General features: G+C 38.5%; 2 protein-coding genes across 9 annotated transcripts in view; both read right to left on the bottom strand.

Annotated features, from left to right (window-relative positions):
* Nucleotides 1-2057, bottom strand: part of DNAH10 (dynein axonemal heavy chain 10) — a 68561-nt gene extending 66504 nt beyond the window's left edge. For 6 of the 8 annotated variants that reach the window (XM_083804406.1, XM_083804404.1, XM_083804405.1 and 3 more), the window contains exons 1-2: nucleotides 1752-2057; nucleotides 547-692 (exon numbers count right to left, since the gene is read on the bottom strand). In XM_083804406.1, the coding sequence (XP_083660532.1) occupies nucleotides 547-692; nucleotides 1752-1983 (378 nt within the window). In that variant the 5' untranslated portion in view covers nucleotides 1984-2057. The remainder of the gene's footprint in view (nucleotides 1-546; nucleotides 693-1751) is intronic. The other 2 variants (XM_083804410.1, XM_083804409.1) reach the window with 2 other exon arrangements.
* Nucleotides 2058-2274: 217 nt separating this feature from the next.
* On the bottom strand, nucleotides 2275-20143 carry ATP6V0A2 (ATPase H+ transporting V0 subunit a2). The gene is made up of 20 exons (XM_083804436.1): nucleotides 19892-20143; nucleotides 18707-18785; nucleotides 17179-17276; nucleotides 16480-16617; nucleotides 15849-15949; nucleotides 14998-15124; nucleotides 13812-13894; nucleotides 13370-13463; nucleotides 12831-13043; nucleotides 12253-12403; nucleotides 11333-11472; nucleotides 10214-10371; nucleotides 8626-8716; nucleotides 8207-8325; nucleotides 7535-7745; nucleotides 6884-7003; nucleotides 6474-6593; nucleotides 5151-5268; nucleotides 4373-4544; nucleotides 2275-3460 (listed from the first exon to the last, which is right to left on the bottom strand). Exons 1-20 carry the CDS (start codon nucleotides 20006-20008, stop codon nucleotides 3358-3360), a joined length of 2553 nt encoding a protein of 850 aa, XP_083660562.1. The 5' UTR covers nucleotides 20009-20143; the 3' UTR covers nucleotides 2275-3357.
* Nucleotides 20144-20325: the final 182 nt, after the last annotated feature.

Raw genomic sequence — 20325 nt, 5'->3', positions numbered from 1 at the left:
TAAAAAAATGGACCACAGTTCAATGCCCCCCATAGAGCCTTTCTGAGAATGTGCAAGCACCTACCCCCCTCCCACTGCATCTCAGTCATAAACTAAGTTTAATTATAAACACCAGACTCCATCCCAAGTGTCTAATTAGGCAAAAGCCTTGAGGTACAAAAGCCTTTGTTCACTGTCCCTTACATGATCCTCCCATGGTGTCTTTATCTAGCAATCATTCTAACTACAACCTTTCTGTTACAAGCAAACCTGGGAATAGCTAATGTGGTAGCTGAGTAACTCACTACCGCATTTCCTCTCTAAAAACATAGAGTTTTGCCAAGTAAATTACCTTTGTAATGTCAGTCAATTTCAGAGGCTGTAGCAGGCACCACAGGCCAGCTGTTTCAATGAAAATTGCTGCTCTTGTAAAATGTTCTGTTCTGCTCTGAATCCTTGGTCTGCATTGTACCTCCTTAATTAGCCCACCAGTTTTACTGAAATATTTGCATCAGAAAGCCAGCATCTTCATACCCCAAAAGAACAGAGTGAATACAACAGACTTACATGGGGTGTGTGTTCCACACTGTCAGCTGCAAGTCTTTGCTCTACTTCACTCAATTCAGACACACTAGAGAGAGTTGATACATGACCTGACACACTTTTATTGTCTGAGGGTTCCGGATCAGATGTCTTACTTTTCTGAGTCGTGTCTAAGAATAACACAAGAGAACTCACTTAAAGAACAGGTATTCCATGCACGTAAGATGGATCCTTCCAATTTTCTTCTAAAATTAAGTAACTGAGCTTTTTCTTCTCCCTACAGCACCACCTTTCAACAATCAGACATCCATACATTTTCCCACAGGACAGCACTATTGCTGAAGGACTGAATCCAAACATGGAAGAGACCATGCTAAATTCTACAGGTAATTGGGCTTTATCTAGAACATCCTTATCAGCATTTTCCAGCACTGTTGACTTTTTAGTATAAAATAAGTAGGTTAACAAATTGCAAGATGAAGGCACTTTGCAAAAGGAACCTTCAAACAATTAAGTTTTTTTTTTGTGACTGATCTATGATGTGAAAACAGCTGTAGCAATGCCACGCCCAAGAAGCAAAGGTGAAGACATTGTAACACAAGAAACAACTACGTGAATTCCAGGGCCATTCAAGAACTTGAAATGTAATTTTTCCTGTCTTTCAGATGTTGCACCTTGTCTCCTTCCCCTTTCAACACAGGCTTCTAGACACTTAAAAGGTGGAAGAAACATAGTTGCATCCCCAACTGTAAAGATCACACTTCTTTGTGTGCTATAATTATTATGAAGCAATATTAATTCTCCCCATCTTGCTGCCTTTAAGCACCAACTTGCAGTGTTGTAGCTGCAACCACTGAGAGGTGCAGAGTGGAAAGTTCGGTCACATCATTCCTTTAATCTACTTATACACACGTCAGACTTCATGCTTAACTTTGATGGTCCTTTTTTACACAGTAAGAACAAAATTCTTTTATGGATATAAAATACCAGAGCAGGACTCTTTGCCTCTGCAAGTAACTGTTTCAGAAGCTTTTGAGTTATCAACTGGGCACAGCTCAAGGGATGGAGGGTCAGGGAATGGGGTAAGGAGAGGGACTGGGACTCCAGATGGGACAAGTAGGGGCCTGAAAGAGGGAGAAACAGCTAGACAGAGGGCAGCGGGAAGGGTTTCAGGACTAGGCAGTACCCAGGGGTGGGTCCCGCAGGCCGGGCAAGCAGGACAGCCTCACCCGCTGCTTCCTTGGTCTCCTGGGGGCGCCGCTCGACCCGCAGCAGCAACACCCCCGCGGCTTTCTTCTCTTCATCATCCTCAGCACCGCGGCTGAAGAAGCGCAGCACGGTCCGCGCCCCCTCACCGCCGTGGCGGTTCAGCAGCTCCTCGAAAGGCGCCGGATCGCTCAGCCCCAGCGACGCGAGCGCTTGGTCCCGCAGCCACCGCACCCGCACGTCGTTCAGGCTCATGGCGGCGAGGCCCCGGGCGGCCGCCCGACGCTGAGCGGTGGCCGCGGTAACGGCTCGGGGAGGAGCGACGGCCGCGGCCCGCCCAGCGGCCGCCCCACGCCCAACGGCCGCCTCACGCGCAGCCCCGTTCCCGCCCAACGGCCGCCTCGCGCCCGGCCCCCTTCCCGCCCAACGGCCGCCTCGCGCGCGGCTCCCGCCCGATCGCGTTTACCTCAGCCCCTGCCGCCCGGCGGGCTCTGTGTGAGGCACGGCCAGGGCCCTAAATGGCTACACAGGGATGTAAGGGCCGGCTCTGAACAGCGTAAACAGTGTTTTTATTCGGAATTAGTATGAAATAAGTACAAATTTTAACTGGCACAGTTTTTAAACAGTATGGCAATATCTCCCTTTCACAGCTGTTAAGCATTATGGCAATATCCCCATTGTTACACATGGAAAAAAAAGGACCCCTTTGCAGCCCTCCCCCATCCTGCTGGGTAAAAACAGCTTTGGTTCAGCATGAGACAAACCAGGCATTCCTGTCAGGGGGTAGCCAAGCATAAGCACACCTGTTTTAAGACCCATTTTTTATTCTTGGTGAGAAACTTACTCGTAGTAGAAACTTTCTACATGATGACACCCCATTGCACAAAAATCTTCTAGACAGTGCAAATTTTTTCTGAGGCTTTTACCCATCAAGATCACTGCAGGTGCTTTACAGACCAGCAGGTATCATAAAATTCTTCACAAAAGAGAAATAAGAGGGCTGATACTTCAAATCCCCACACCTAACCCTGCCTCCTTCTGTAACATTAAATATGACTGTGGTTTCTGAAATAAAGTAGTAATTCAGGGCAGAACTCTGAACATGAAGTTAACATTTTTAGTGCAATTTTAAATACGGCCAAAGAAGAGCACGTCGTGTTGCTATGTACAAGTTTATATTATGTTTTGTTATCCTTCTGGAAGAAATACTGAAAACAGACGTTGCTTCTGTTGCATTGCTAAATTGTTCCCAAAGTACATGAGATGGTAGCTTGCTTAAGTATATGATTATATGAGTAGTAATGAATGTCGAATATGATGAAAGTCTTTCAGATAACTTAAGAAATAATTGGTCAAGAAAATAAACAGCTTTAACAAAAAAATGCCAACATTGGTTTTAGGACAAGCAGTAACACTTTATTTTTAAGAATAAAATTAATTTACAACATTAGTTTATCAAGAAAAATGTACAGCTTATACCTATACTTTCCAAGATGCTCCAAATTTGTTATGTAGTTCTATGGGAGGTATATATTACAAAATTATTTGGCTGCATTATAAGGCAATCAGTGAAAAACACTGTCCTACTAGAACAGACAATCCCAAACACTTCTGCTGACAGCAACCAAACTATGCCATATCGTCTTTATTAAAATGTAAAGAAATGTGCTTAAAAGAGAAGGGTGTAAACTTGTATCCTCCACCAGTGTAGAATTTGTTCTGAAATTCCACCCTGAAACAAGATAAAAAACAGAATCTGGATATTAATCCAAAATGACTGATTGTCAAATGACGGAACTGTACAACACAAGAAACCAAACAAAACCAATCCTAATCCCATCACTTACACTTTCTGTGCAGCTGCTTAACCTTCCTATCACAATCACAGGCAAATTTGATGTTTCTCAGGAGACTCAAAGATCCAGACATTCTACTGTTATGGCTCATATCTCACTTCCGTCTTATTAATTTGTTTTTGAGTTAACTGCAGTTAATTGTTTTGCAAATCTACAGTATCATGATGACAATACTTAGCAATGCAAATAGCTCTGTATCATGTGTTTAGATACTAAGTGTCTGTCTTTTCTTACATTGTAAATTTTATCAAGTTCCAACTTAAGTACCTGAATCCACTCTAACATGCGGAGCTCCTGATGTTAAGACTAAAAAGAATTAAAATATTTAAGGGTGGGCAGTCCCACTTTATCAAGTTTTGCTCACTACTATAACGTTCTGTTGCGCCAAATAAATAAAACAGACTGGAGCCATTCAGTGATATAGCCAGATGGAAATTAAAAACGTTTATCAAAGTGACTAATATTCTACAGTATGAAAAGCTAAAATACTATAAATCAAATGTCCTCGTTCATAGTTCGCATAATAATCAACTCAATGTGGTAGAGGTCAATATACACCATAAGCGGATATAGTATTTGAATGCACTGGAAGTATTCCAGAGGAATATTCACATTCAACTAACAAGCCATTTATTTGATGCAATTAGATAAAATCTATTAAAATAACATTAGACTATTAAACTTTACACTTATTAAAAAGTCACCTAATATTTTGAAATAAAAATTCTGCTAAAGAAGCCAGTATACAGTGTAGTGAAGTAATTATAAAATGGTGAGTTAAAACTTACCAGTGAAGTCGTATAGCATGGAGAAAAGCAGAAAGCCCCTCCATTACCAAAAGAATACAAACTGTTAGCACAGCAAAAAAGGTTAGAACGGGGACTAGCAGTAAGACACCGTATGTTGTATCCACACGAAGACCCACTCTCATCACCATTTGCCAAAGAACTTCTGATAATTCTGAAAAAAATAAAAAAATAAAAAAATAAAACTTTCATAATTCATGTTGATACTGCACACATCCACCAAGTGAGCTACTGTACCTGACCTGTACTGTAGCTTAACCAGGATTACAGGATTTGCTGAATATGGGAACTACAAGCAATTCCCTACACTACCCCCCTTTTTTTTTTTTTTTTTCCTTTTCCTTCAAGAAATGCTTAAAGGTACATCTGAGTTTCAAAATAAGGTCTACTGTTGGCAACATTTTCCACTATGATAGTATGACTTCAGCAAGTCGTAAATACCTTTCAAACTGGTCAATTAATGGAAGGTAAAAAATGGTACTGTGGATGCTGATACAGTATTATGTAACATTGTACCCAGATAAATCAACCTTCACACAGCCAAGAACAATCAATGAAAAATGTTACTAGGTTTCAAACAGTAAGTTACAATTCTAGTTTTGGGGCTTTCCATAGATGGTTATTAAATAGTTTTGTTTTTTTTTAATTAAGTAAAAGATAATTTCATAGTAGTATTACTTCAACAGGCCAGCCCCCCTCTACCTGGCATTAAAAATCAAAACAGATTTAAAATCAACCAAAAAACGACAAAAACACTTACGTGCATGAGCAAGACTTAATGCCCAGAGTCTCAGATATGAGGCTGTATTAGAAATGCATCCGAGACAGTATTCAATGGTATGAATTGCTTGATTCATAAAAACATCTGCAAAATTAAACTAAAATATGAAAATATATTTGTATTCATTTGAACAACATAGCACGGCATGAAAAAAAAACATTCATCTGTAAATCTTATTATACAGAAAAGCCATTAAGGGGTAATACACTGACTTCATATCAAATTAAAAAAAAAAAGCCACTGGCACATTTAAAATCCTTATTACAGGACAACAACCACCACAAAAAATCAGATGCTATTGTTTTCTCGTTAGTTTCCCCAATTACTTTGTGGACAGATAAAGATGTATGCAAATTTATTTTTTCTGCAAGGAATATGATCTAACACTTGAACAATAAAGGTAGTAAAACCAACCACATCTCCAATTCCCGTTCTATTGATATTGCAAGTTTATAATGTCATTTTTTGAATCGTTAAAACCAGGGTTAATTATTAGTAATAGGAGTGACAGAGAAACAATTACATTAATAACTAAAATCTAAATGCATGTGCTTGTTGCTAATAGAGCACCAAGCCTAACACCACTGCAAGTTTCAACTACTTTGCAAGAAACTATGACATTTTATTTAAGCAAACAATTCTTCTATTTTCTACACGTAGCTAGCAAAATTCTACTGCTCCCAGTGAAGTAACCACTACATGTAGACCACACACTGGGAAACTGAAGCAGTTTCCTGGCTTTAAATGTACATGAAATCCGTGGAAACAGTAAATACTTTTACAGATTTGACCACAGTAGATAGCAATAATAGCTAGGACTAGGAATTCAATTTAACATCTTCAAACCCCCATTAGAAATAGGCTTTGTCACATCTAATATTCAACTATAAAAAGTTTTCTCTAGGTGAAAAGTCAAGGTTAATTAACAGGAAATTGCACAGTCATCTTCTTTCCTTAATGTTAAGGATCCATAAAAGCACGCAGGAAAAAAAGAAAATTTATACCACTTCTTCAATTCAAAAAAAACAGCGCTGTAGTCTGATTCAAATAAAGCCCTCCTCATGTTCTCCGCTACAGATAGATGTGGTTTGCTGTACCACAATCTGAACATACTAATAAATAATGATAAAATAGCAACAAATAAAAATACATGAATTGCATTCATGCATCAAGGTCTTTGTAAAGGCTCGGCTGATATTCTTACAAACTTCCATGGACTCAGTACACAAACCATCTTCTTGATTTTCAACTTCTAATTTGCTTTCAAGGACATACTAATTAGAAATTAAATAAGATAGTTACCTCCTCTTCATCCCCTTCTCTGTGCCCACTGTCTGAATGACTGCTTCCTTCTTCCACATCATGAGATCGCAGCAGAGAGAGTTCTTCTTCACTCTCTTTTCGAATTAGCTTGTAGCCACTCTGCAAAATTGAAATGCATCGTGTCTGTTTGCTAAGTGGACTCCCAGTTTTAAAATGGATTTTGAGAGTGGGCTCTCAAAGTTAAAATTTGTTTAAAGAAGTTGCAAGAAGTAACATTCCCAAAGGCAAAAATGACCAGAGTGTAGAGGAACAAAACATTATCATACATTACAGATGAAAATGTTCCACGTTGTATAGAAGCATCTAGTTATGGACATTATTCTGTATGCAATAATACTAGCTGAGTTTTTCTATACTGAAGAAATATCTAAAAGTATCTCAATACTCACCCTGTACGTTCTAATGCCTCGTCTTCCACTGTGCAACCAGTATAAATAAAGTGGTTTTCCAAAAAGCATTACGGGAACAGAAAGAAAAGCAAGACTCAGTAAAAACCTCTGTAGACCAACCTGTTCATAAGTAGGAAAGAAAGAAAATGAGATCAGGTTCCAAAATCAAAGTTAGTAAAAGCCTTCCCATTTTCCTTTAAAAACCTCTTTGAGCAAAATACAAGAAAAATACTACTGATTTCAGTGGGCATGTGCTCCAAATTGAAAATCCATGCAAGTATTTACTTAATCAGGCCCTTAAATGGGGTTATAGGCATGCAGCATCTTCAGGACTTGGTTCTAAGTTAATACATGACTGATGCACAGTGTACTAAGATTATTTACAGTACACAGGAAAGAATCAAAATCACAAGAATATGGCCCTGTTCTCTAACCTCAACTCTAAACTGGGTGATTTTGTTCTAGAAACATATTTTTACAAGCACTACATAAAATCTTAAAATTAAAGAATGAAAATATTATTTAATGGTACTGTTTATTCATTTTCCCCTTAGTCTGATACATTCCCCTTCGTAGGGGAACATGACTTGTAAAGCAGTTAACTGAACAGGGAACACAGGATCATCAGAAGCTTGCAAGAACATTACTAACCTGCCCAGTATAAAAGACATCTGTTTCACCACCAGGAAACAGGAACATGTTAATAAACTCAATCAGAATGCTAGGAGCAGATGTAGAGTCCTCTGCAGAGTATGCTAACCACTTAAAGAAGATCATAAACACAAGGTAGCCAAAGATGCACATCATGAATAAAAGTTCAGGAATAAAAACCAAATAAATATTGTACTTCTTCTTGAAATGTCTGAAAGATAAAAATGGGAAAAAAAAGTTTTACCAAGAAAGATCAAAATAAGTATGGGGCCCAAACATGATTTCAATGAAACAGAACAGTGGTTGCACTTTCATAGAGTAGGACTAAAATTAGAATTAAAAAAATGATTTCTTCGTATTCAGTAAAGTTTTAACCAGGTATTTCAGTGGAAATCAAGACCATATGAAGCATGTATTTGTATTTAACAAAAAATAATATAAAATAGCCTATTTATCGGTCGCTTCAGATTTTTGGCATAATACTGACCCATTACCTAATTTGTGTGAAAGGAAATCTCCCTGTTACTGTCTTAATACAATTACTATTATCCTGGTTTTTAAAAAGATAATAATAATAATAAATCATCACTTCTCTTACCACGTTAACTATTATAATTTAAGACTTGACAAAAAGTATGTAATGATAATATTATCTTAACTTCTTGTACTTACAAGTGGTTAAATGCTCCCAATACAACTCCAAACGTCATGTGAGCTACTCCAAAAATCACAGACATTTTCATTTTGAAAGAATTTAAAAAACTGAGACGGTTGCTTGCCAAATTCCAGATCTGAGGAAGAAATGAGACAAAACACACATTTCAGAACAAGGTAATAGAAGGAATAAAACTGTATTCTTTTTCTATTAGGACATCGGAATTCTACCTCAAAATGAAATCACAACTGAAGTCTGAGTTTTGTGAAAATAGTTAAATCTTTCTTTGATTCATAAATGAACAAACTTTTTGAATTGAGAGAAAAAACATACCATGGGAAAAAAAAAATCTGTTTATCTTCCTAATACACATACCAAAGTCTAATTTAAAGATGAGTGATCATCACAAAGGAGAATTTAAAAGAATAAAACTAACCGGATCGATTCCAAAGGGATAAGCTCCATTGTATACACCAGTAACATTTGGATCCAGCGTCAAAAATTGATTAGACTTCAGATCCTCAAGACTGCAGAGAAAGAAAATCACAATCAGATCTAACATGGTTTAAACATTGTGGCAATATGTAGTTTGCATTCTGCAGGACACTACCCCTGTTTTCCATCACAAAAACATTCACCCAGATTCAGCCTATAAATGGATAAAGCAACTTCTAAGTACAAAGGATCCGGTCAGTAAAAATAACAACAAAAATCTAGGCTCTGAATCTGTGCTTAGTTCACTGTCTTTGAAAGGAAAGTTTCTAGATTTTTTAACTCCGCATTCTCCTAGAATAAAGCCTCATTGTAAAAGCTCCCAATTTGCTTTTACATAAAATTCACTAACAACCACTCAAAGGACTAAATATTCAAATGTAAAAGGGAAAAATAAGGTATAGTTTCCACTATAACTTCAAACAGTTTTTAATTAACAAATTACTCACAACCTTTTACATTTGAACCAAAGTCAGTAGTTTTGACTCTACTTTAAGCCACTTCCTGTTTTGGAAATGCAAGCTGTGAACATTTAAATACCAAAAGGCCTTAACACCCTAAAATAATGAGGTTATCCCCCTTTATGTGATTTATCAGACCTACTTTTTCACAGCCTTTTTTTTTTTTTGCGCTATCAAGAAAGGCTGTGCATAGACTAATATTTGCTAGGTAATTAATTTATGTCATTGTTAGTACCTTTACAGTAGATACCAATGCTTCTTGCCTAATTCCAGAACTGTATTTTGGGACGAGTTTCTCCAAAACTTGCCCTGTGTTTTCTATTTCTCTCAAAAACTTTGCTCTATCTGTTTTAATTAGTTACAGCAGAACAGTCGTACACTTTTAACAATTTAAATGAAAACTGCTGTCTACCAGTAAATAAACATCCTGAACTAATCTCAAGAAGACCACAAGAAGAGATGCCAAACACCTCTAAGGAGCTTTAGAGACTGAATAAATCCAAGAAATATTGCCTCTAAAATTAATGCATGTGAGCTCTTACCACCAATAAGATAATTACGCTAGCTGCAGTTTTTAATAGAAGTTCCTAGTTAGCATAGATAGCATGAGGGTACTGCAACAAAATTTGGTCCAGAAGGAGTCTGATTTTCATCTACATCTAATTATAAAAGTCTAGAAAATGTTCTCGGTGACTGAGAACATGACAGCAAGATAACCCAGTAAAGCAGCATTGGTAAATAAGAGATTAACCTGACAGACTGACTGAATTATACATATTCCAATTCCAACAGCAGTTTTGGAAGAAATTGTGTTCTCTGTGGATTTTCCAATTTAAGTAAGCAATTTCATTTTGTTTCTAAATAACTATTACTGCTTTTTTTTATTTTAAGAGTAGATGAAACTTTAGAAGAAACTTAGTGCTTAGCCCACTAGCATTTGATAGTTTAACTAGATTTTGCCAGATTTCATTACTACTCTCAATAAAAGGACAACTAAAAAGCCAAAGGGTTAAACTGTTGCAGGAAGTAGATTTGCTTTAATGATACAGCAAATGAAGGCATGCTACTCACCGCCAAACCTCCTGCTCAAACATTGCTGAAACATTCCATCCGGAACCAAATATATTTAATGACTTTGAAAAACAATCATTATAAATCAGTCCAGTGTATACAGAAAACAAACCCATCAATAAAATAACGTATCGGCCTTCATATAACATTTTCATTATCTGTAAGTATTTAAAAAAAAAGAAAGAAAAAAAGAAAACATCATTCATCATCTGCTATATGAATAATTGCTATCTACACTTTTCTAAAAGAAACATTTTTCGCCTCACAAAACTTCTAAAAACTAAAAATCCTTACAAATAGCCTATAAATAGTACGAGGAAACCCAAGATCAATCAAAATGGAACAAAAACCTTTTCCTTAAGCATGCAAATATGCAATTTGAAAATATCAGTCACTAAATGCCTGAGATTCATCTCTCCACATTTGCAACTTCATGCCAAGCGATTTATATGCAAAGGCAAAATTAGGACATAGAGCTAGCAGCAAGTATATTCAGAAAGACAACTTTGGTTTAAGGTGAATGCAGAGATTTGAACTCCCCATGCAAGCTCCCATGACACAAACTGAGACTTTTCCCACTGATATCCTTACACTAATGAATAGTCTTTGTAAGACACATTTCTTCCCCTGAACTGTTTTTCAAGAAGTGAAGTTAATTTTAATTAAATATACTTTTAATAAGACATGCAAGTGTTCCTGCTTTCCAAGCCTATGTCATTAAAAGATTAGATAAAATTAGGTTTTATGAATTTCAAACTACAACTCATTTTCAGAAACAATAAAAGAAGGTAGAATTTGAAAAGCCATTTTCTCCTCAGGTTAGTCACTGTAACCACATTCTGTAAAATTCACGCATCGCTAAGAAGCCTTAGCAGAAGGAAAGACAAGCCCCCTCTCTCAAATAAAAATATAGTTTGTTAAGATTAATCTTAACAAGCATTGTTAATCTTAACAAGCATTAATCTTGAAAAATATGGTAATTTTAAACATGGAAAATCCTAAAACAAAGAAAAAACCATCTAATACATGCACAAAAAATATTACTTTCCAGAAATGCAGTAACTATCCAATTGAAACTATCTTGCTCGTGGAAGTTAAGTTATTTATAATTTTCTTTACCTCATCCTGCGATCTTTGTAACCTAGGATGGTTTTCATACAGTATTGTCAGGAGTGCAAAGATGAACATCAGCAGACCATGCCCAAAGTCTCCAAACATAACAGCAAACAAGAAGGGAAAAGTGATGATGGTATAGAGAGCTGAAATGGCAACGTAACAGATTTCAGGCACATAGCACAATAGATGATGGTGGTATCTGAATTATGTGTGAGCAATTAAAGTATTTTTAACCTCTCGATTTGTTCAGCTTTAAGTTTGAAAGACATTTCACCCCATGCTAACAGACATCTCACCCACGCTATAAATGTAATTCAGTTTAAAGCTTACTTATCTATATATATGACACCCTTGAGCAGTGACAACTCCACAGCTGAGCATCAGCTGACATGACAATTCTAAGGATAATAATATGAATCCAGGAAATAAAAGTTATTTTCCAGTTACTTTGACTCTGTAGTATACCTTACATTCCCCTGTACAGCGTGACATGATACTCTCATAGTCAAGATAGCTATAAAAATACATGAAGATATTAAACTAACTGGGCTATACAACAAGCAGGATTTTTTCAAGTGATGAGCTTCACACTTGAGCAAGAACAGTAGCCATTACCAAGTCTTCTTCTTTTCCCTAAATATTTTTCTTATCCAAGGTAAAGCATATAAAGAAACAATATGCAATTGCTACTGCTGTTTTTACGCTGAAATAACGCACTAAAATTAAATCCCATCTTACTGCTTGGAACACCATTTGTACTTTTGATGAGCTGCTGAAGTTTTAAAACAGCTACTAATAATCAGTACGGTTGTCACTGTTTTGCCATCACTGGTGGCTAGTTTAGCAAAGTATTTAAACACAGAGCCTTACAAGGCAAGGAATAATGGCAGCACAGCTCACAGTTCAGATTTTGGAGGACCAACCTGGATTAACTTCCCCATAGTTTCCAACTCCATAAGCATCAACGATATTTTGGAACCCTGAAGTGAATTTATTGGTACGTATCAGAGTTGGAGGGGGTTGTGTTGTTGGGATGGTATTCATGAATGAAGAAATTGTGGCTCCACTCTTCCTCTAATTCCAGACAGAAAGAGAAGATACATTTATATGAAAACTCAGTTGACAATTTAATCAAAGTGAAAATATTTTCTCTATCAACAGTTTCACTGATCTTGAAACATGCCTGAAGTAACCCTCAAATCTAACCTTTATCCCTTTGTGCCTTTAAAAAATAAAAATTATATTAACCTGTTCCTCTAAAAGCACTAACATACAGTGTTCTAATCCTTACTTTATAGGAAATAACAAATTTTAATAATTTCCTTATAAAATTTGTTTTAAAAAAGACTCTGTCCATAAAGAAATTGTTTAATATGAGTACACAGAGACCGAGACCTGCCTGTGACTGACTTTCATCCTATTTTAAATTCTTTTCTTTCCTTATGTGTATACTTAGTTGAAGACAGAAGTTCTAACATCCGTGAGCATTCAGCTGACTTACCGAACCTTCCTCCAACGCATGGCGCAAGTTTTGCAGATCAGCCACTGGACACCAAACCTCAGCAATCAAACATTTATTTGTGACATCAAAACTGCACAAGTTGAGTACATGATAAATGGCTTTCATCTTCTTTACTTGGATAACCCACGTATAGATGGATTCAGATGCTTTACACAAAACTTGACGTAAGTAATCCTCGGTTTTATGCAGCACCTTCGTCCAAGAAGAAAAACAAAAAGCTTTCATTGAAAACGTAGGAACAATTATGTTAACAACAGTAAAGCACCAAGTATTTCTTCAACGATGAACTACATTTGTGGGAGGCTGCAATAAGCACTGCATTGTTTTAGGCAGTGGAATTACCCTAAAGTGTAATAAATACATGCAACTCCAGACCATGGACACTACATAGGGTCAAGTTCAGATGCAAAGCCACAAGAATTTTAGAAATATATTAATGTATTTAATACTGTGACACGTTAAGTGATTTCCTATAGTGCAGTAGCTACAGCAAAGGGAATACATTGCAATTTACTCACAGTACAAAGATCCTGAATACGAACGTTTAGTCCTTCAACAACTGCCGTACGCTCATCCATGGTATTTGGATAGGGATACACATGACAGTGATAACTACAGAAACACAGAAGTCTGTACTAAATAACCAACCTAAAGAAAAATAACACAGCCAGCCCCAGGCCCTCGTCAAATCTGCAACATGCCGTCTAATAACCACGGACCAGATTCAACTGGCAGTCACTGTTTTGCCAATACTTAATAAAGACTGCAGATAAAATGACTCATACATTTATTTGTACGTGAGATAATTATAAAGCTAGATGCAACTGAGGGGCTAGGAAAAAAACAAATTTAACTTCAAAACCTTGCACGAAATCAACATTTCCAAGGAAGGGGAGGAAGGGGAAAACGAAGAAAAAAATAATCCAGACATAAAGAAATTATATAAAATTTGCTTCTTACCAGTCACAAATCTTCTTAACTTTCTGGCCAATTTGTTCACCCCAATAGGACACTAAAAACACAAACCATTTTGTGGTTTCACCCTGGAAAAAAAAAAAGGGTAAGTTGATACAGTTTATTTTTAACCGACAACTCTCCTATGCTGTACTTATTCAAATTTGTTATTTTACTGTGTAGTTAGAGAAGTGTTAGTAGCATTAACATTCCACCATTTTAGTTAAGAACAAAAAATAAAATTCAAGTGTACCAATATTTCAAAGGTTTTTTTTAGTAACAAAAAAAAAAAATCAAAAAAATCAAAGTAAAGTTTAAATTAATATTGGACAGCCACAGCTGCTAATTTACAAAGTAAATTTGTAAGCTTAGAGAAAAATCTTCATAGAAGACTGACTATATTCCAGACATTTTTCTTTAACTACTGAATGAACAAATAAAAGGATTATTAAAAGGTAATGGCCTGTATAGACCTGGTTAATAAATATCCAAGCAGTCATCTATGCCACGCATTTTGATCAAGGTAGCCAAACAAAGACACAACTATTCCACAATAAAGTTCTGCAATAAAGGACAAGACATATGAGGAGCAGCCGAGGTCGCTTGGTTTGTTCAGCTGGAAGGACAGAAGGCTGAGGGAGGCCTCATGGCGGCCTGCAGCTTCCTCACAAAGGGAGCGGGGCAGGCGCTGAGCTCTGCTCTCTGGGGACAGCGACAGGACCCGAGGGAACGGCATGGAGCTGGGACAGGGGTGGGTCAGGCTGGGTGTTAGGGAAAGGTTCTGCACCCAGAGGGCGGTCGGGCACTGGGACAGGCTCCCAGTCACAGTCTGATGCAGTCACAGCATCAAGCCTGCTGGAGTTCGAGAAGTGTTTGGACAACACTTTCGGACACGTAGTTTAATTTTTAGGTAGCGTTGTGTGGAGCCCAGAGTTGGACTCGATCATCCTTGTGGGTCCGTTCCAACTTGGGATATTCTGTGATTCTGCACGCATCAAGCTGAACCATTCCTAGTGTTATGATGGAATTGAGACCTCTAATTTTGAAGTTGCCAGTTATAATATTCGAAAGTGATTTTCTCTCCAAAGGCTCTAGGAAATTATTTACATTCACTGCAGACCTGAGCAGCAATTCTTTCAGGTCACATGAAGAGTACAAACAAAATAAACCGATAGTTACGATGTTTACTCACTGTATCTGGATCTTCCAGACATTCATCCAACTCTGCATACGTAAGAATAGTGTATCCTTTACAGGCTCTCCACAGCATTTTTTCAAACGCTTCAACTTTTGCTCGATGAACTAACCCAGATATAAATCTATGAAAAAAAGAAAAAAACACATTTGAAAAGTAAGTCACAATCCATGAAGTAAAATCTCAGAACACATCATCTCTCCAGATCACAGTCACAAGAATTTCACATCCAGCAACTCCAGAGAAGGAAACACCACACCCTATATAGGAACTAACTGGTATATAAAATAGAGACACAATTTCTATTTGGAAAACAGATGGATTATAGGCCTGAACAAACAACTAGAATATTTAATGTAATTTCTTTCTGCAGTAGTAAGGTTCTTAATTTTTTATTCAGTAAGGTACTCTAAAAATGACATTGCAGGGAGCTGTTTCCATATATCATTTTAAAGGCAAGTAGGCAATACCGTTAATAATGTTACATTTACAATTGACTCAGACAGCTCATTGAAAAACTGTGTGTTTATCCTAGACAAACAGTTTGAACAGTAGAAGAAAGTACCAAAATTACGGAAAATCTTAAATGCTCTAAACACACATACTTGGTCTGACGAAAGCTTTATGACAGTATTCTTGGTGCAGACCTTATCCCTTTAAAGAATCCAGTTTTGTTTCAGAGATGCATTTGGGACACCCGGTCTAAAATGGTTTGGCTCTTCTTAAATCACTGCAGTCACACAACATCCCATCTTGAGAAACTAGCCTGTTATTTAGAGCAGCTCATCCAGCAGTTTTGAAACAGCACACCACAACAACCTGGCATACCTCGGCTGAACCATACCTACCCAAGCTTGGCACCCAGTCTATGCATACAGTTGTAATCCACAAATGGCTCGTTTTCCACAGATGGAAATTCTTCATAATTCATGTGTAAATGGGATTCATACTATGAAATAAAAGAAATATCATTCACAGCATTCAGAAAAAATATTTTGGTTCATTTATGATTCTATAGAGGAAAAGCTAATTAAGTAAATTCTTTCAGTGAAAATACAAAAGCATTTCCTGCACTCAATTCAGACAACAGAGATATCTTGGGATCTCAAGTGAGTCACTCAGCAATTATAGTCACTGTTGCAAAGGTTACGTGATAAATTTCTCAGCACAATTTACACATCAAAATAACACGAATATGACTTCATCTTCTGCTGGCATCAGCAGTAACATTCAGATGAATCAACAGAGAAATCACAAAGCTCCTAAGTTTCAGGGCTGCGTTTTGCTGTGCATATGCCTAATGCCTGTACATACAGCACAAGCAGTTGTGAGCCAGGTTCGCTAGGTACTGAGCACAAACAAACAATGTATGGTGCTGTAAAGCCCAACAGGAAGTCGTGCACTTAACTAGAAGCACTAACAGCACGCAACAGAACCATCACATGACACACAATTCTAGTCAAACACCACAAGTAGTACCTCTGCTGTTCTCCTGACAAACGTTTGTGTGACATCCAACATGCATGTGTATTCTGTCAGTTCAAGCAGATTTTTCCTCAGCTTTTCTTTGTTTTTATTTACTTCTCTCAATTCTGTTTCCAGCTTCTGCAGCTGTTCCTGTTACATGAAATAAAAACAATACAGAATCAGTTACACCATTTTGGAAACTGGGGGAGGATGAATTTTAAGCAAGTTAATTTGGCTTAACAACAGGAACTTTTCAATTTCTTAATTAACTTAAGCTCCATAGATTTTCTTCCTCAGCCTGCCAAAGATCTCTTTGTATTGAGTATGCTTGATCCTCCACTAGCATCCATTAAGTCTGTTGTTACAACCCTAATTTGTGTCTGAGCTAAGTAAGGCAGACTTGGAATTAGAACTTGGAACGTGAGGGTGAGACAGCTACCTATTCTATCGATAGAATTAGAGCAGAACAGAATGCCATTCAAAATTATAAGCACTCACAGAAAAGAGCACCGTGTTTCATTACACAACCAACACGGGCAAACAGAGCCTTGGGCATATAAAATTCTCACACACCCTGGAAAACATGGATGTTTATTTATTTTATTTTTTTTACTATGTTTGTTTATTTGTTTTTGAAATGTTTATTTTTATTTTTTTTATTTATATTTTAAACTGAAAACAGTTTGGGCATCTGGAGTGTGAAAAAATTACCTGGATTTCTAAAATGTGTTTCAGCAAGGGCGCAGGAGGAGCAACATCTCCTTCAGGAAGAGGAATATCCGCCTTTTTAATTTCTTGTACTAAATACCCTGGAGAAAAAAAAACAATCGGAAATGAAACTGAAAATTGCACAGTTGATCTTCAGCTCTTATTGAGAGCACTGATCACACTGCAGCATCAAGCCCTAATTATTTTATTAATTTATCTTGGCAACAATACACAAAGAGTCTTCAAAATGAGCACAGAGAAAGGGTAAAGATCAGTGCTCCATGGAGAAAAAGAGCGGCTTATGAAGTGCTCGCAATACAAGACAGAGAGTGAGCATTGCTCCCATGGACGCTTGCAGAAGTAAACTATCTTCAGAGACCACAGACTGAAACTTTCCAACCACAAGCACTTTTTAAGAAGCTTTTGACTTTTCATAATATGTTTTTGTTGCTACTTTCTGCTCCTAATGCCATCCGCCAAAAACTGATGTGCTGCTCAACAATCCATGTTTGGAATAAAAGGTGTTCAAACAAGGAGGCTTAAGAAACCCTGACAACGCATGCAACTCATGCTGGGTGGTGAGATTGCCACGATAGCTACTGGGATGTTTGGCATGACCAGCACGTGGCTCTGATAAGAGATTCCAATAAAAGAATCCTTCAACAGCGGCTTTTCCTCTGGGTATACTGAAGTAATCTGCATCTTGGCTGTAACGCTCTTCATGTCCTTTCTCTATTCCTTGACTATCATGTGAAAACAATTATTAGTAACTTAAAATGTTTTGGAGACTACTTGGAAGTTCAACAGCACTGAGTTGCATTACATGAGAAATTGGGTTTATTTTATAAGTCAAGGGAATATCTAGAGTAACGTTTCCATGGTCCAAGCAGTATTTTAAGCAGTCAATACAGAAATGGTCTCAACTGTTTATCAGCAACGCATTAACAACTCTTCTTCACTTCTACGCTTAAAAAAAAATAAACACGGATATATTTAACACGCGTTGGACCATATGTAAATTTTACATATACAAAACTAAGAAACGGGTAGTGGTAAAATATTGGAACAGGCTGCCCAGAGGCCCTAGAGTCTCTACCTTTAGATGTATTCGAAACCTCACTGAACAGAGCCCTGGACAAAGTGCTCTAGCTCACTCTGCTAGAGCAGGAGACAGGACTAAGTTATCTCAAGAGGTCCCTTCCAACCTAAACAATCATGTGATACGCTCAAAGCTGACACAGCGTATGAATGCAGATTAAGGAACATACTTGTATGTTCTGACCCAATTCAGTACTGCAGTCATATAAGCCATCTCCAGCTCCAAAGAGCTGCAGACTACGTACTTGAGTACGTGTATTTTATTTTTTCACAGACAGGAAAAATTTATAAGATTCCAAAACATTAAAATGGTGCAACACTGGGAAAAAAACAAGAAAAGCTCTAGCTGAAACCTCCACTGTAGTTCCTCTTGCAAAGTGAATTTTAATAAAGCCACAGATGAGATGAAAATAGGTATGAAAATAAAGCTCACCAAGTATTCTTTCCATTTCTTCACATTTCTTTACTTCATTCACAAATTTCCTCTGAAATACACTTACGTTTGGGCTGAGCTGAAGGAGGATAAAACACTTATTAGGTAAAGAAATAAAAAACACCCCTAAAAAACACAATTGTTTCTCTGACTTCATGGAGCCAGTTTTGCATGTACCGTACGCGCACTCTTTCTACAAACTGCTTTTCAGCTAGGAAGCTATTTAAAAAAAAGACAGAAGTCTTCAAATAGCAAGGTTTTACTAAAACAGAATTATTTGAGTGAAAAGAATGAAAGACACTGATAACAAACTAACTCAAGTCTACTGGAGAAACCACCCCCATATTATTCCTACAGTTTTAAAGTACTGCTTAAAGACTTCAATTAATAAACGTGAACCTATCTATAAACATTTTTTTGCTATACTTTTCCATAAATTCTATTCGAAATGTTAAGCTTTGACCAGATCTTTTTCCACGCTTCTCCATGAGCGTGCATTGTCTCTGGCTACATGTTCAACTTTAAAATCAGGACTACTTGAAATGGCATCTGTGGCCTTTAAACACAATACCCGTGTAATGATTCTTACAGGATCCTCCTACCTGCGGTATTTGCTAACCAGCTGTTATTTTTATTTAAGTTTTCCCAGTTTTCCTTGCTACCGTTTTATAACCTACATTTATGAAGAATACCTGAGAGAAATTCCAAAGTCTTAGTCAGCAAGCAAAGATCATATAATTACGATGAGACAACGCAGAAACAAAGTTAATTATTGCCCAACCCATCTTCTATTAGCGAGGCACTTGGCTTCCTTCAAGGTGAACTGCTGCTCTGGGAGCAGACGCATTTTTACAAACCGGCAGCGTGTGATGGTGAAGGAATAAGCTTGTAGAACTGAGACGTTCCCATCAGTTCGTCAGCGGGGTGGGCACATCTGGCTGTGCACCTACAGACCGAAGTCAGGGTGGCTTCAGGCGCGTAACGGGCTCTCCACAGGATGCTCCACAAAAGCCAGAGGTTACACCGCCCGTGTGAGGGGTGGGATCGGGCCCTCCCCTGAGCCTCAGGAAGGCCGCGGCCCCGCGCTACCTTTTCCACGGCCCTCCCTCCCCGCCCCGCGGAGCCAGGCCCGCACCCGGCGCCCAGCCGGGGGCCCCGGGGGTTGTTTCCACAACCGCTACTCACGTCTCGGAACTCGGCCAGGCCGCGCTCGCCCACCTCGCTGAGGCACTCGTAGGCCGAGCCGCTCTGCAGGAAGAGCTGCGCCAGGCACAGCGGCTCGCCGCGGAACAGCGAGCCCATGGCGGGGCCCGGCCCGGGAACGGGCTCCGGGGGGGGGGGAACCCGGCGGGAGCTCAGCGGGCCCCGGCTCTGCCCGGCGCTGCGGCGGCCATCGCGGCCCGGCCCGGCCCGGCCCGGCCGTTTCCGGGGGCAGGGCCCCGCGGGGGCCGAGCGAGGAAAGGCGGGGCCTGGGGGGGGCGGGGCCAAGGGGGTCCACGTGGAAGGAGTGGAAAGAAGAAAATAAAAGGCTGAGGGTGGTAAGGGGCCCCTCTGAGTCAGGGGAACGTGCCTGCGGCGGTACAGTGGTTAATAGCCGCAAGAAAAGCGGTAGGAAGTGT

The sequence above is a fragment of the Anser anser genome, assembly GCF_964211835.1.
Source record: "Anser anser genome assembly, chromosome: 18".
In the NCBI taxonomy this organism is placed as follows: Eukaryota; Metazoa; Chordata; class Aves; order Anseriformes; family Anatidae; genus Anser; species Anser anser.
This window is presented reverse-complemented; position numbering and strand designations above follow the sequence as displayed.

Bases quoted from the DNA above. Each gene is read 5' to 3' on its own strand.
- ATP6V0A2 (XM_083804436.1), bottom strand. From the start codon at position 20,008: ATGGGCTCGCTGTTCCGCGGCGAGCCGCTGTGCCTGGCGCAGCTCTTC. The intron at 15,125-15,848 runs GTAGGTATGGTT...TTTTTTTCATAG, and splicing joins AGACTGGGTGCCAAGCTTGG to ATTTATATCTGGGTTAGTTC. The intron at 5,269-6,473 runs GTAACTATCTTA...TTCATATTTTAG, and splicing joins GAGAAGGGGATGAAGAGGAG to TTTAATTTTGCAGATGTTTT.